The sequence below is a fragment of the Juglans microcarpa x Juglans regia genome, chromosome 1S (genome assembly GCF_004785595.1).
Source record: "Juglans microcarpa x Juglans regia isolate MS1-56 chromosome 1S, Jm3101_v1.0, whole genome shotgun sequence".
NCBI classification, from domain to species: domain Eukaryota; kingdom Viridiplantae; phylum Streptophyta; class Magnoliopsida; order Fagales; family Juglandaceae; genus Juglans; species Juglans microcarpa x Juglans regia.
Genome location: NC_054595.1, coordinates 16,834,365 through 16,850,844, shown reverse-complemented (window position 1 = coordinate 16,850,844; position 16,480 = coordinate 16,834,365). Strand labels below are relative to the sequence as shown.

At 31.9% G+C, this 16,480-nt stretch overlaps 1 protein-coding gene and 1 pseudogene across 2 annotated transcripts; one reads left to right on the top strand and one right to left on the bottom strand.

Annotated features, from left to right (window-relative positions):
• Positions 1–2,554: 2,554 nt before the first annotated feature.
• Positions 2,555–8,952, bottom strand: LOC121246537 (YTH domain-containing protein ECT4-like). Of its 2 annotated transcripts, XM_041144713.1 has the most exons (9): positions 8,722–8,945; positions 7,149–7,212; positions 6,858–7,002; positions 6,704–6,777; positions 6,505–6,610; positions 6,137–6,402; positions 5,005–5,550; positions 4,642–4,854; positions 2,555–3,712 (listed from the first exon to the last, which is right to left on the bottom strand). In XM_041144713.1, exons 2-9 carry the CDS (start codon positions 7,194–7,196, stop codon positions 3,101–3,103), a joined length of 2,010 nt encoding a protein of 669 aa, XP_041000647.1. In that variant the 5' UTR covers positions 7,197–7,212; positions 8,722–8,945; the 3' UTR covers positions 2,555–3,100. The 2 variants fall into 2 exon arrangements, with proteins under 2 accessions (XP_041000647.1, XP_041000646.1); XM_041144712.1 differs by having other exon boundaries at positions 6,137–6,610; positions 8,722–8,952.
• Positions 8,953–12,617: 3,665 nt separating this feature from the next.
• LOC121246967 lies at positions 12,618–15,174 on the top strand (annotated as a pseudogene).
• Positions 15,175–16,480: the final 1,306 nt, after the last annotated feature.

Here is a 16,480-nt window from a genome sequence, read left to right as displayed (position 1 = left end):
AATTTAAATTTGAAAGCTGCTTCAGACACAGAGATTATACAAAGTAAATTTACAAACTAACGTGATTTCATAAAATATGTTAGATCTACGTTATAATAAAAGTAAGTTTACAATCTGATATACCACATCAGTTTATGATTTTATTTTTATATAATTTATTTGTGATTAAAATATTTTTTTTAAAATTCTATCCTTCGAAAGTGACAGTCATTCATAATAAGTTATTACTATTTTTTTTCACTGCAATGTAAATTGTTTGTCTCTCTCGAAACAGATTCACACCCCCTAAAACGAGAGGTTAAGGGCAAAAGACAGATACAAATCGTAGGCAGGGCAGGAAAGGACTTTCATTTTATCTACTTCAAGCACCGACTCAAATGGTTCTTGATGGGGGCAGACCCACAATACAATAATGAGTGAACATGATTATTTCCTATGCCTCTATACAGTTTGATTAACGGTCTTCAACTATGACACTTGGCAACCATACGAAACATGACTTGAGGGCCCACGTAACAACATTACATGTCTACATTCAGTCAACTAATCCATCATCATCACATCATAAACAATCATTCAATTTTGTTTAGACTCCATGGGTTATCACAAATGTGGTCCATATTGCTTTAATTAGCTGTGTATTTTAGTGAGAAATTCACTTTCTTTTTTCTTTATCCTATTAATCAAAGGTCTTTTAGCTGTCGGTTGCTATTGGCATCCAGATGATTTTTCAAAGTTGCAGCATGCATGGCCTAATATTAAAATTCATTTTTATTTTAATATTTTTAATTACTACATAAATAATTTCACCGATCAATCATTTAAATAAAAAAAAAAATCTACATATCATATGGATACATCAGCTAATGTAACAAAAGATGATAAAATATGGAGAAGTGTTAAATCTACACATAAAGGAAGTTCACATGCTTGAATGGCTTTATATAAATACATTTAACTTTTTTGTGTAAGATATAAGATGAAAAATTGTATTTCTCAACATGCATATATCCAATTTCCATGATGTTTTCTAAAGCAAAGAAATATGTTCTACAACAATCTTACATTTCAAACATAATTACGAAAGAGTGACGCTAAAAGAACGAACGCATTTTGTTTTGAATTGCTTTATGTTAATATACGACAAACGTCCATAAGTTACCAACATGCATCTGTTTCTAAGATACATTATAACATTTAGTTTCAAGTTTCTTTCTCATTTCACTTGTATTCCCCTTGCTTAAGAGGTGAAACATGCTTTGAAGTAGATAAATGTGATATGTTAAATCTTTTTCTTTTTTTTTTAAATCTTTTTCTCATGTGATATGTTAAATCTTTTTTTTTTTTTTACCCCTGCAAAGTAAACCTAAGTCCTGTGCACCGTACCCTCAAAAGTTCCTCTACACGAAACAGGTTAAATCACTGACTTTTCACCAGAGAGTTTGGCCCCAAACGATTGTTTGCACTCATGAGATGTTGAACCTTAGACGTTGAAAGGAGTGATACCCCAAGACCAAGATCTTCACCACTTGAGCCAACCCCTTGAGGTTTGATATGTTAAATCTACTTTACAATAAAAATAACTGTACAACAAAAATAACTTTACAATTTGATGTATTACATCAAACCACGTCAATTTGTAAGTTTACTTTTGTAAAATTTCTTCATGGCTAAAACATTTCTCGAGGAGAGACTTTGATAATATTCCCAAGCTTAAAGAAAAGAACTATATTATTAGGCATTGATGCATTGTTTATATGTGACAAAAATGGCAACAAAAAAAGAATAAATGAAAGCAATTATACTGAAATTGGCTTTGTGCTAAGTGAGTACTTGTGCATATGCTTCGTGCATTATGTGCAGCAATGCATATCTAACAAACTTGTTTTGCCAAAACTTGAATACACACTTGCACGCATTTCCACATATATTTACAGGCAATGCAATAAAGCTCCTCTTGGCTGCCGAGAAATAAAAATAAATAAGAATTTCAAAACCTAGTTCACGAAACATACCAAACATATATTATGATTTTAGTAACTAACACTAAAGTAATAAAAATCGATCTTATGACAGTATCATTTTGGAGTTTACCTCCTTAAAAGAAGAGTGGAAATGCCAGAATTACATAATTCATCATCCCTGGCAAGCAATTGGTTCACGACAATATGTAGTGAAAAAATAATAATTGGGCAAAATCTCAATCATTGTTATTAAATTAAATATATATATATATTTTTTTATAAGTATATTAATTAAATAATTATCATTTAAAAATTCTTACATTTTGTGTCTGATTGACGGCCCTAATTTAGTTTGACTGCAGATCTTTCGTTCTCACTCCAACTCTGAAATTACACCTAACAGAAGTACTATCAAGTTGAAGGAGAACATTCAAGCATAAAAGTGCAGACTACCTTGACCTTTTCAGGGTGGGTCACAAACAAAAGCTTTTTATGGCATCTAATCCAGATACCCCATAGATCCACATGATATTCGGGTCACAATATCAACTTAAACATCAACCACTAAATTATAATAACAACAATAACAATAATAATAACTATATCGGACACATTGCATTCAAATGTTAATGAAAAAAATGAAACAAGAGGAATATGTCCAACTCCATTACCGTACCAAACAACAATTTTATGTGTCTAAACGAGTTAATTGACAAACATTACGCAGGATTGCGAATTGACCAACAAAGAGAATTCTTTCTTCTTCTTCTTTTTTTTTGTTTTTTTTTTCCTAAATCTTGAATATATTAGTGGAAGAGACGGGAAAAGAATTCCGAAAGAAAGATTACAAAGTATTTGAACTTGATTAGGGCAGAGCAACAAAAGGAAGCCTTACCTCCCAGAAAATCAAGACATCCGTATAAGTGTTGATCAAAACAACTGCAGCTAACGTGGAGGGAATGAAAACCAAATCATGATGATCTGAAACATGTATTGCAATTCACCAGCTCATAAAACCACTATTGAGTATGATATCCTCAATGTTGAACATTAGTCTTTCTGCACAAAAGGTAGAGCATCCTCCGACACAATAGTTCCACAAAATAACTAACGCTGTGAAAAACCTCTGGCATTCATTAACGTTGGGATCCATTGTTAACAGAAGCACCCCCCTTGTCAAGCTGCAGTGGCCTACGATCGAGGGGAATAGTCCCAACTGTTAGAAAACCAGATTCTGCAAATCCGTTAACTTTGATGGGCACTGAGCCTACTTTGACAATATCAGCAGGTTCAGTATTAGCAGCTGGCAAGGGCTTAGGCTCAGCTTGCTTCGGGCTTATGGTAAGTGAACCAATCTTTAAAGTAGATACTACATCAGTTTTTGTCTCGACTGCAATTTGCTCAGCATTTCCATCTCCAATACTTGGGTTGATAACAAAAGAATTAGAAGAAACCTGCTCGGGAGCAGAGACCCCCGTCTTTATTATTGAGCTATTTGAACCGTTGTTGGGCTTGGTAGTTTTTTCATCTTCTCTTGGAGGTAGCTCAAGAACACCATTTAGCCTGCGAGGGGGATTCAATGAAGGTACGAAATACGGAACTTCGAAGCTTTTCACAAGTAACCTGGCTTTCTCTTCCTCCATGATTTTCTGACGATTTTCATAGTATATGAAGTCATCAAGTAAGGAGGTCTTTAGCGTGTAATTTTTGAAGGCTTTCAACATCTCTAGACCTTTCTTATACATTACCTGCATAAAACAAAAATTATTTAACAGGCTAATTTTTAGGCAAAATATAATATAACTGCAAACATCCTATTTCAAATGGCAAACTCACTATCCTAAATCCAGGGTAAACGAAGTTGCATATTAATTATAGTCACTCAACAAAGCCATGCCCTGACTACCCGGGGTTGGCTGCACAGATCCCTTTTTACTTTTTCCACTCCGCTCTATCTCGGATTGCGCCCTCCATTACATCCGTATTAAGGAAGAATTCTCATTGTCTCAACCTCAAACCAATTATTGTCAACCTTTCTCTACTGTGATGCATTCAACTTGAATTGTTTTACCAAACCATCATGATTTCCAGTATATTCTATCACATCTGCCAAATGCTTTGTGATTTGCAAGATATAAAATTTAATTCACCAACAAATACGGTTCAAATTGAAGGAGCTATTTAATGATGATGAATGTAGAATGTGGTTTGATGGGGTTGTAATTAAATTGGTTACAACGAAAGAGGCAAGATAAAATATTCCGATAAAAGAGCATTGGTGAAGGCTCTTAAAAAATCACACTTTCACCTAATTTATTTAAAAATATTGCCTTAGGTGCAGTCGAATGGTGAAAAAGGAATAGCCAATCCCAAATACAAGTCAATATGTATATACCGTTCAAAAGGTATAACAAATTATATTATTGTGAATTACCTATAAAAGAAATGTATTAACAGCAAATTCATACATCAATCAAATCATAAATCATGTTTGTCCAATAGCACAACCAACTAAAATTGAGCAAACAATACAAAATAAAATAAAGCAATTGAATAAGTGAAGCCATGAATGTGATGTCCTACTAAAAAACAATTAAGTTAAAACCACAAGAGGTTGCCACATTCAACATATTTCCTAAAAGAAATGCAATGCAGTAAAACCAACAGCTTGATATACCTCTTGTGTATCTCTGCTATTAGTCACTGGTTTGTTCTCATTATTTTCTAAAATAATGTGCCTAAAATTGGTGTTTGGGACATCTTTGATAACGTGCCACTTCACAGGGAAGCTCCCACTCCATTTATCTTGCTGCCAAAAAGCCATATCCTTATTGAAGTCAACTGGGCCAACCATCTCTGCAACACCACAGAATTGACCACTTGCATTAACCTGTACAAGACAATCTAACATAAGTATGGACCATCAAAACACGAAGATGAATCCTGCTTCAGAAAGCTGACAGAGAATATAGAGAATAAAGAAACGCGTGAAGTAAAAAATTATCAATACATAGCCAAGCTATAGAATAAAAATACTCACAGAAAAGAATAGAAAGATAGGACAGCCTCTAGGCTTCCCTGCAGCCAGTCTCTGTGCATCTTCATAAGCACTATCCAACTTCTTGTTTCCATGGGGTGTAGATGACCAAACATTATATTTAATGCTCTTGTGTACATCATCCTCACTGTAAGATTTTATTATGAAGAACTTCGCATCCACGTAATCAGCAGGAAATTCATCCTTATTATACTGATCAATAGAGATAATAATATTTCCCTGTGCATTACCATCTCCTGCCCTTCCTGTGTATGCTTTGCCAGCAAGCTGGCTTTTTGATCTGTTAATTCTAGGGCCCCGATTCTGCTCACCCAATGCATCTGGGCTTCCAAATGCATCATTCAGAGCTCTGCCAACATGGATTTTGGAACGAATCTTACCCCCTACAGCCTGTCCATAAGCACTTGATCCAAAGCCAGATAAACCATTGCTTACAGGAAGAGTTACTTTCAATTGGTTTTGATGAGCTCGAACCTTTCCATTGGAGATATTATCTACGGCTGGAACTGAGCCAGAGGCATTTCTGACCTGTAACACAAATTAGAAATCAGAACTTCGAAAATAAAGAAAGAACCAACAATGAGTGCCAAGCATTTGAGAACTGAAACAGATATTTACAACTCGTCAATTAGACATCTACAATATGAGTAATGCTACTTTCCATCCTAAATCTTGTCATTCTCAGTTAATGATACAACACATTTTTAAGTGGCTTCACACGTCAACTACTTAAATAGCAGTCACATAAGAGGTGTGGCTGGAGATGACAAAATATAGGATCAAGAATAACATTTCTCTTACAAGATAACTTCACCTAATTTACTGTTTATTCTTGCTCTAACAGGCCCCTAAGGAGGGCACCTTCTGTATGGGACATCTAGTCATCCATTCCTGGAATACAACTTCATGCAAGGATCAACACCATGGAGGTGACAGGGAACTTCTCAATTTAAATACTTTACTTCTGTTGTTCAGAAGACACTCCCACCCACAACACACCCACTGCAAGGGCTCATTTCCTTTTTTTTTCTAGCGGAGGGAGGGGAGGGGAGGGGAGGGGAGACAGATGTAGGGTTGGTAATATGTAGAGCTTGATTGAGCAAAAACATCGTACCTCAAGAACATGTGATGAAGCTGGAGGGGCAAAACTACCAGCAGAAGCAGTCCCATGTATCGCAGATTGTTTGCTTGGTCCAACATTAGCTCTTGGGCCTTCTGATACCCTGGCCAAAGAATTACTCTGATTTGAAATAGATTTTACGGAGTTCCTTGGCAAGGCTCCAGTAGCCGAACTGAAGTTGTGTTTTAAACTTCTTCCTTCAGGTCTATTCATCGAGGCACCAGTATCGTATGAGTCAGCTGAAGTACTAGGGACAATATCTGGTTGAACAATAAAGGGAACATAAGCAGGCGAAGAAACGGTGTTCTGATAAGGGGGAGGAGTGTAATACTGCTGTGCCCCAACAAATTGACTTTCAACACCTATCATAGCACCGGGTATGTAAGGATTGTATGGGTTGTATGGCGACTGTGTATATCCATAGCTAGGCGTATAATATACATATGGCGAACTTTCATTTTGCACACCCTGAAGCAGAGTAATTTTAAGTTCAGAACAACCAAAAAAAAATGAATATCAATTAATGACACATGCTTTGTGTGTGTGAGAGAGATCACTTACCGTGTACTGAATATCAGGACCATCTACACCAAAAACCCTATTGTGGTCCTCCCATTCACTGGGTGATCCAAATCCTAATCACAATAAATGATGCAGAAGTAAGAAACTACCAAGCACAATCCTGGAATACTGACAACGGGGCATTTAAATTTACCTGTATAATAATATCCATAGTTGGTGGCAGTAGGATAATACAAGCCCTGATCAACAACAAATTCAGGGGCTCCTTCGGTGTACATAGTTTCAATTTGTTCAAGTAGTGGACTTGTCAAGTGTGAGTTTGATTCAGCACCTTGAATCTAAAACTCAAGACATGGAGATGTTATAGAACATCAAAATAACTCAAAACTGATACAAGAACTGACCTTCACAAGACCATTTGAACAAGGAGTTGACTATATAATGGCTAAAAAGTAAAAAGCTCAAGCAATTACTAAGAAAGTACCAGATAAGTCTCTGTGTTTCCATGTTCAGAAAAATTATACATTTCCATTCCAGGACTGCCACTCCTACACAAGATTTAGAAATAAAAGGTGAGAATACAATAGAGTTCAACACGTACTACTGAATGATAATTAAAAAGAACATCATGCTGGATGGATCCATAACATTGAACTGCAGACAACATTTTATTGGAAACCCTAGTTTGCTTCAACTTCTACTTAAGAAAAAATTAACTAACTTCCCAAATAAAAGCCACCAAAAGGAGCTTAAGACTTTCATCCATCTCAAATAACGCATACGAAGGCAACTGGCATGATAGGGAAAAATAAGTGGGGAGGCAAGAATAGTATATTTCAGACCCAGAAAGCCATGTGATACTTTTTCTTTTTTTTATATAAGTAAGAATAATTCATTACTCCACATAATTAGACAAAGCCCAAGAACACAGGAAGTATACAAGAGTTAAACCTAATTACAAGCTAAGAACTGTGAAAAGACAGCATAAAAGTCATTAAAACTAATCCCATTCAATACAATAACCGAAGCCCAAAGTATCAATGTATAGAAAAAAATCTCTAAACCCTCCCATCAAACGTTCCCTATTATCAAAACAGCGACCATTCCTCTCATTCAAAGTACACGTAATACTTCCTAATGAAACAGTCAGATTTGTTATTTGTTATCCCCAATGGCATTAACACCTACTTACCCTTGAAAGATCAACTTCTAATTACAAAACAACTTAATACCTCCAATAGGACTACGATCCTCTAGACCTCCTAGCACAACTCCAAAGTGAAAATCTTCAATCTAAGCCATTATTTTTAAATAATGGTTAAGATTTTTTGTCATCTTCGCATTTATAATATCTTTGACTTTCCTTATCAATTGCATTTCATTATCTTGTATTATGAGATGGAAAAATCTGAAAACTTCAATCCAATAAGAGATGTTTGTGTGTGTGTGTGTGTGTGTGTGTGAGAAGAACTCCATCCTTAGTTACCTCAGGAAGTCTAAAAGATTTCAAAGCCCACCATCAGACAAGAATATTGTACCAATAAGGGTCTCAATATGGAACAAAGAACAGCAGAAAGAAACTATTAGAGAAGCTAGAGAATCTCACCAAGCAAATACCACTTTGAATCCTCAAAACATAAACCCAAGTCTAAAATTATCTGCTGCAGCTTCCAACTAGCAATCAAATACATAGGGCTGTGGGTGTATTTATATATGCATATACGGTTCAAACTAAACTAAAAAGAGTCACAAACAGCAGACAGAAGCCTCTCAGTCACAAACGCAAATTTTGAGTATCAAATCCAAACCAGCTTAGCAACCCAGTAGTAAATAACAAATCTTCCTCGCAAATCTATAAAACAAGATCGTCAACTCTCAAATTAACCCGCCGATACACAAATCCATCCATGAATAACAAAAATAGAAACTAAAAAAGAAAAGAATACTAGCTGAACTTGAAAGCCTTTCAGCACCACATTGTTACTGAACCGTACCAATAGAAATACACGGGTAGAAATGAAAAACAATGAAAAAAGTTGAGCAGCGAAGGTTGTTACCAGAAAAAAAAAAAAGAGGAGCTGAATCAGGCCATGGGGAATTGGATCAATTATAGAGAGAGGAGGAGGTTTTCTTCTGCAACATTTTTTTAGCTGTGCGGAGGAAACGCACCTACGAAACCCTAGGAGAAAGGAAAGAAAGGAAGACTTGAAAAGAAGGCGGTAGAAACCGGGGAGGGGAAAGAGATTCCCAATCGATACGAAGCGTTTTACTGTATTTTTTTTGCTTTTTCTGTGTCTGTGGCGAGAGTGCCCCTTGAAGGTGTGTATCCACATTGCCACTTTTTTTTTTTAATAAATAAATTTATATTAAATTAAAATTAGAACAGATACTAGGTTAGGTTTAGATAGTGAGTTGAGTTGAGTTGAGATAAAAGTTAAAAGTTAAATCAAATATTGTTAGAATATTATTTTTTAATATTATTATTATTTTAAAATTTAAAAAAATTGAACTATTTATTATATTTTATGTGAAAGTTATAATGATCAAATGAAATGAGATGAGATGGGTTGAGAGTGTTTCTCAATCCTAGTTTGGGTACTGGTATTAGGGGTGTAAATTCAAATCGGAAAACCGATCGGGACCGGACCGAACCGGTTTTATTGGTTTTATCGATTTTGAACCGGTCCGGTCTGAGACTCGTTCTTAGAATGTGAAAACCGGCCGGTTCTATTTTTAAGATTTTTCGAACCGGATCGGATCGGTTGATAAAATATATATATATAATAATATTTGTATTATTTTAAATATAAGTTTTAAACAAAATATTATATATATATTTATATTAATATATATAAGTTTTATATATTATGTATAATTATACATTTTTATGTGAAATTTTTATATATAATATATATAATTATATATATTCATATATGAAATAATTTCTTATTATAATTTATAAATTATTACATAAAATGTTAATACTAAATCACTAAAAGTTTATAACTAATACTAATATTAAATATATAGTTTATAACTAATACTAATATATAATTTATAACTATACCAATAGTCTAATATTAATACTACTATATAGTCTAATATATTAATAAAAGTATAAAACATATTTTTTTAAATCAGTTTTTTTTTTCATAAACAAATTTTTAATGATAAATTGTGAAACTTACGTTTTAAAAAAATCAGAAAACCGGACCAGATCGGACCGGAAATCGGTAAAATCGGAAGTACCAGTTTAGGAAGGTAACCGGTGTGTAATCAATTTTGAAAAATATAAAACCGGTACATACCGGTTCGGTCCTAGATGAGGTGAGATGAGATGAGATGGGATGAGATATTTCCTGAAAACAAACGAGGCATTTGATTTCTCGTCCTCAAAGGACAAAAACAATGGGAGATTTTGTGGTTGAGCTTGTTAGTGCTACATTCACTCAACCATCATTTGTATTTAATGATGAAGTAGAATGAGGTGAGATTAGAATTATAAAATTAAATAAAATATTATTAAAATATATTTTTTAATATTATTTTTATTTTAAAATTAAAAAAATTAAATTATTTATTTTATTTTATATAAAAATTTAAAAAAATTATAATGAAAAAAATGAAAAAATTTCAAAATTTTTAAAGTTTTACATTTTAATCTTGAAAGAAAACAGGCGGGGCATTAGCATTGGTCTATGCATATGCATATGCAAAGTCATATTTGCATAATATGATCCTAAAATCCTCCACATTGGCTTATGCATATCCAAATATTTAGGTACATATGAACAGTGCTTATCCAAATTTTGATAACCACTATTCACCCTACAAATCATATTTTAATTATTATTTCTCTCTCCTCCCACTCTCTCTCTCACAATCCTTTCCTTTTCTCCCTCATTCAACAACACAACAAACATTCACTTGCACATTCATTTTATTATTATAATATATTATATATATTTTTTTCATTTTATTATATTTTTAATATAATATATAAAAAATTGTATTTTTTATTATTGCATCTGTATTATTACTGTCAAATGTATGTAGTGGATGTTAATTGCAAAATATATATAAAAAAATTAATTTTAGCAAAAAATTAATAATAATATTTTATTATTATTTTGTCTCAAATATGCATAAGCTAATGTGAAAATTTTACTTGAATGACAAAATGGATATGTAAAAGAAGTGATTTTGCATATGCATATGCATAGACCAATGCTAATTAAGCATTGGTAGTAGTTTATGCATCTTCATATGCAAAATCATCCTTTTTGAAGAATGATTTTGTATATGAAAAAAAATCTCACATTGATTTATGTATTTTTGAACCAAATAATAAAAAAATATTATTATTTTTTTATTTTTTATTTGTTTTCTAAAATTATTTTTTATATATATTTTACTATAAACATCCAATTTGTATTATCAACTTGATACAAATTTTATGTATCAAAATCATTTTAATATAAATTTTACAAAATTGATTTTAATGGGTAGGAGAGAGAAAAAATAGTAAAATAATATTTGAAGAATGAATAGTACTTCTTCAAATTTGAAGAAGCGCTATTTATAACTATTCAAAAATTTAGAGATGTATAAGTTAATATAGATAAATTTAAAAATATACTCTTTAAATTTAAAGATAAAGATAAAGATAAAGAATTCACTACCAATGTTGCTCGCCAAAAAGTTCTAGATTTTGGTGTTGTTGCGGTGAAGAAGATTCGTGCAGAGCCCATAGATTCTGTGATCTAGAAGTTGTAGTACAAGCAAATATTTCTTATCGTAAAGCTGGCTATTTATATATCATTTTAAAAATTACTCATCATCTTTTTAATTCTTTTTTTTTTTCTTTTATCTTCTAAATTATCGTCAAATATTAATAGAGAAATAAATAGAATAATGGTAGATATAATTATAAAATATGCATATTTTACACACTGCCTTTGAAAAAAATGGAAATTTATTATTAAAAAATAATTTTTTTCATGTAAATCTCATATTTATTAATTTTTTTTTAAAAGTGCCACCCTGAAACAACAAATATTATTTCTAAAACAAAATATATAAGACATGCAAAATATATAGACAAGAATGGAACCAAATATAGTAAGGACATCATTTATCTATATACATACATGAGAGGAGAATATTGCTTTACTAGGTATCATAAAGCAATAATTTATTATGTAAGATTTAAATTTTATGTTATAAATTATAATATAATATTATTTCATATATAATTATATATATTATATAAAATAATTAATTAAAAAACATATATAGATATATATATATATACGAACCTGTCCGGTGCTAGAAAATCTAAAATTGGAACCAATTTTGATCAGTTTTTAAAATGGAGGAACGGTCCCAGATCGAACTGGTTTAGAATTGGACCAAACCAACCGGTCTGGCCGTTTTTCTGGTTTATTTTTATAGTCCTAGTAATTGTTATTAAATGAGTTCTGCTACTCATCAATTATATATTCCACATTTTTTTTTTAATTCTTCATAAATTAATTGAACTTTTTTTTATCATCATTCAAATACTACATATTTAATAAGAGAAAAAAATAAAAAAAAGTGTAATATATATATATATATAGAGAGTATGAGTAATATTTTTCTTATTAAATTATTAATCTCGATCGTCCTTTACTTTCTGGCAACAAGACAAAAACCTCGTCCTTATAGTAGTCCTGATTTCGTCATTGTTTGTTATTTCTCTTTTGCGATCAGAATATCATATATTGGAAAGTAGTAATGTTACATACAATCGTAGAATACGTAAATATTATATAATTATTTTAAAAAAGAGTGAGATTCATTGTTAAAAAATTAATTTCTTTTTATATGAATCCTATATTTATTTATTTTATTCAAAACGACTGTACGATACTTACACACTAATAACTACAAATATCATTTCTAATAGGAAAGATGGATTTGTCCAACACTTTGCTATGTCTTTGCATCACCTGGGTCATCATCCAAGCCTTCCGCATAGTTCGAAGCAGGACTGCAACTCCGAAAATGCTTCCACCAGGTCCAAAACCATATCCAATAATCGGAAACCTCTTGGATATGGGTGACAAATCCCACAAGTCCCTGGCCATGCTTGCCCAGATTTATGGCCCCATCATGTACCTAAAGTTAGGCCAAGTAACAACAATAATCATTTCGTCGGCACAGATGGCAAAAGAAGTCCTTCGAACGCATGACCAACAGCTGTCCAGCCGCACAATCCCGGACGCACTCCGAGCCCACAAACATGACGAGTTGGGGATGGCATGGATGCCAGTTTCGACCCAATGGAGGAACCTTCGCAAAATCTGCAGTGGCCAGCTATTCTCCAACAGAGCACTCAATGACAACCATGATGTCCGGCGGATGAAACTGCAAGAGCTCCTTGCCGAGACTCATCAAAGCAGCCTAACCGGCGAGGCAGTAGATATTGGCAGGGCGGCTGTCAAGACTACGCTTAACCTGTTATCAAACAAAGTATTTTCGTTGGATTTAGCCTATTCGGATTCTGACATGGCTGGAGAGTTCAAGGAGATTGCGGGGGATATCATGAGGGAGGTAGGGAAACCCAACTTGGCAGATTATTTTCCTCTGCTTAAGAAAATCGATCCCCAAGGTGCAAGGTGGCGCCTGACAGTTCACTTTTCAAAGCTAATAGACATCTTTGATCGCTTAATTAGCCGGAGGTTGCAGTTGAGGAAAGTGTCTGGTTATGTCACCAAAAGTGATATGTTAGATACCCTTCTCAATATCAGTGATGACAACAGTACGAAGTAGGACAAAACTTCGATAGAAAACTTGTTCCTGCTATGTACCACCATTATTAGGAAGGGTAGTTATTTACTACTTTATTTCAAGTTTTATATTTTTTTATTATTTTTTTTTAAGTATTTTTTATCGTTCTTAACTATTAAAAAAAATTAAAAATATATATAATTTTATTAATAATCATTTCCTTAACCATTAAATAAAATAAAAATTAAATATAAAATGAGTTATAAGAAGGTAGTAATCCTATCATTTTTTTATTAGAAAAATAATATTTTTCAGAATATTTTACACAACTATATTTTAAATTAGAGATATTTTTATAAAACATCTTATAAAATAACATCACGTTACAAAAATATCCTTATTTTATAATATTATTCTGCAATATATTGTACAATATATTATGTATATATTATTACTCTCATTATTACTCTTTCTTTTTCTCTGTCCTCTTTTTTTTTTTCTCTCTCCTCATATTGCTTACTTGGATTTTCAAGAATTGTATTTTTTTTTTTTTTTTTTTGCGTGTTAACTTCAAATTTAAATTGAACAATTTTTATACCCGCCTTGAGTTATATAATAACTTTTCAGACATAAATCATGCTATACAAAAAGAAATTAATAATATTTGTAGTATTCTAATGTTTGTAAGTTTGCCTACTTATTTAGAAAAAATGTGAGAAGTAATTTTTTTAAAAAAATGTGAACTTGCATAATTTAAAATTGTATATCATTACTCTTATACTTGATCGGTATTCTATCATTACCAATCTTATCGTTTTAAATTTTATTCAAAAGTGTATCGGCCGACTAAGGTCTCGTTTAGTTAAACAGATGAGATAAGCTATGAAAGTTGAAAGTTGGATAAAATATTGTTAGAATATTATTTTTATTTTAAAATTTAAAAAAATTGAATTTTTTATTATATTTTCGTGATAATTTGAAAATATTATAATTATTAAATGAGATAAGATTAGATAAATCGAGATGGTTTATGTAATTGATACCTAAAACTAACACCTTCATCCATCGTAATATGAAAAGAAAATTTTTCAATTTTTTATTTTTATTTTTTGGATGGTGTTTTGGGTTAGGTCCTATTTGTTGCGGGCATCGAGACAATCGCAACTAAAGTGGAATGGGCAATGGCAGAACTATTCCAAAACCCAGAGGCGTTGTCGAAAGCCAAAGAAGAGCTGAAGCAAGTAATTGAGAAAGGCAACCCAATAGAGGAATCGGATATTGCACGGTTACCGTACTTACAAGCCATAGTCAAGGAAACGTTTAGATTGCACCCAGCAATTCCATTTTTACTACCCAGAAAAGCCGATGAAGACGTAGAAATCAACGGTTATGTTATCCCATAGGGTGCACAATTGCTAGTGAATGCATGGGCCATAGGCCGAGACCCGAGCTTATAGGAAAATGCAAGTTCATTTATGCCAGAGAGGTTCTTGGGATCCGATATTGATGTTAAAGGTCGGAACTTTGAGCTTTTACCATTTGGTGGTGGAAGAAGAATATGTCCTGGTTATCCTTTGGTGACGAGAATGCTGCACTTGATGTTAGGTTCTCTTATTCACAACTTCGATTGGAAGCTCGAAGATGGAGTGAAAATCGAGGATATAAGCATGGAAAATAAGATTTCCTTAACATCACATATTGCTCACCCACTTAGAGCTATCCCTATTCCAGTCTAAGTTTTGTAGCAATGAATATATATGTATGTGGTGACTTATGTTTTTATTTTGTTTGCTTTATTTGTATTTGAGGTATATGATTATTATTATTATTAAAGCTTAGCTTTGGCTTTAATTAGAAGAGGGAATTAAAGGGGTCGTTTCTTCTTTGGAAGGAGAAATAAATCGCTCACAAACTTGAAGAGATAAATTCAATTCATACGCTTCACATATCGCACACCACACACCATTTTTTTTGTTATTTTTTTCTCTTATAAAATGTATGGTATATAGATAATGAGTAGAATAATTTAATTATTTTAAGAAGAATAAAATCAATTTTTTAAAAAATATAAAAAAAAAAGTGTGGCTTGTACTATGTGAGATTAATGAATAGGTAATGATAGGGTTACTACTCTTTTACTATACATTTACTACTTATAGTGTATTTATTTTTTTATCATTTTCTTTTAAGTATTTTTTTAACATCTTTTAACATTCTTAATCATTAAGAAAAATACAAAAAATATATATAATTTCCTTCAATCAGTTTTTTTTGCACAAAAATAGAGCAAGTGAATGATAGCCTTCCACAAAGCTGCGAGTTGATGCTCGTGCCCATACCTACTTTTCAAGAGGACCAAAGTCAGCAGATAGATTAAAGGTAGGGGTGTAAACTTAAATTGAAAAATCGGAAAACTGGACCGGACCGGACTGGTTGGACAGGTTTTGAACCGGTCCGGTCCGGAACCGGTTCTTGAATTATGCAAACCGGCCGGAACCGGACAGGTTCCAGTTCTACGATTTCCAGAACCGAATCAGACCGGTTGGAGAAAAAAATATAAAAATATAAAAATTAATATTTTATATATAAGTTACATATATAATATATAATTATATGTGAATTTTTTATATATAATATATATAATTATATATCATATATGAAATAATTTCATATTATAATTTATAAATTATAACATAAAATGTTAATCTTAAATATGAACAATTGTAATTTGTTTGATTATATGTTATTAATATAATTATATATAAGATAAGGTTATTGTAATTTATAAAATAAAAGTTTAATCTTGAAGATGAAAATTTAATTGATCATATGCTTTAAACATAAAAAATATATATTAAATTATATTATATATAGTCTAATATATTATATAGCTATACTAATATATAAGTTTATAACTAATACTAATTTTTTTACTAAAATAGATTTTTTTACTAAAACAGATTTTTTTATTAAAACAGATTTTTTTAGTAGTGTAGATTTTGTAATAGAAACAGATTTTTAGAACAGATTTTTTGAAGCAGT

Bases quoted from the DNA above. Each gene is read 5' to 3' on its own strand.
- LOC121246537 (XM_041144712.1), bottom strand. From the start codon at position 7,196: ATGGAAATGTATAATTTTTCTGAACATGGAAACACAGAGACTTATCTG. The intron at 6,611-6,703 runs GTAAGTGATCTC...ACTCTGCTTCAG, and splicing joins GTCCTGATATTCAGTACACG to GGTGTGCAAAATGAAAGTTC. The intron at 3,713-4,641 runs GTATATCAAGCT...TGTTTTATGCAG, and splicing joins ATAGCAGAGATACACAAGAG to GTAATGTATAAGAAAGGTCT.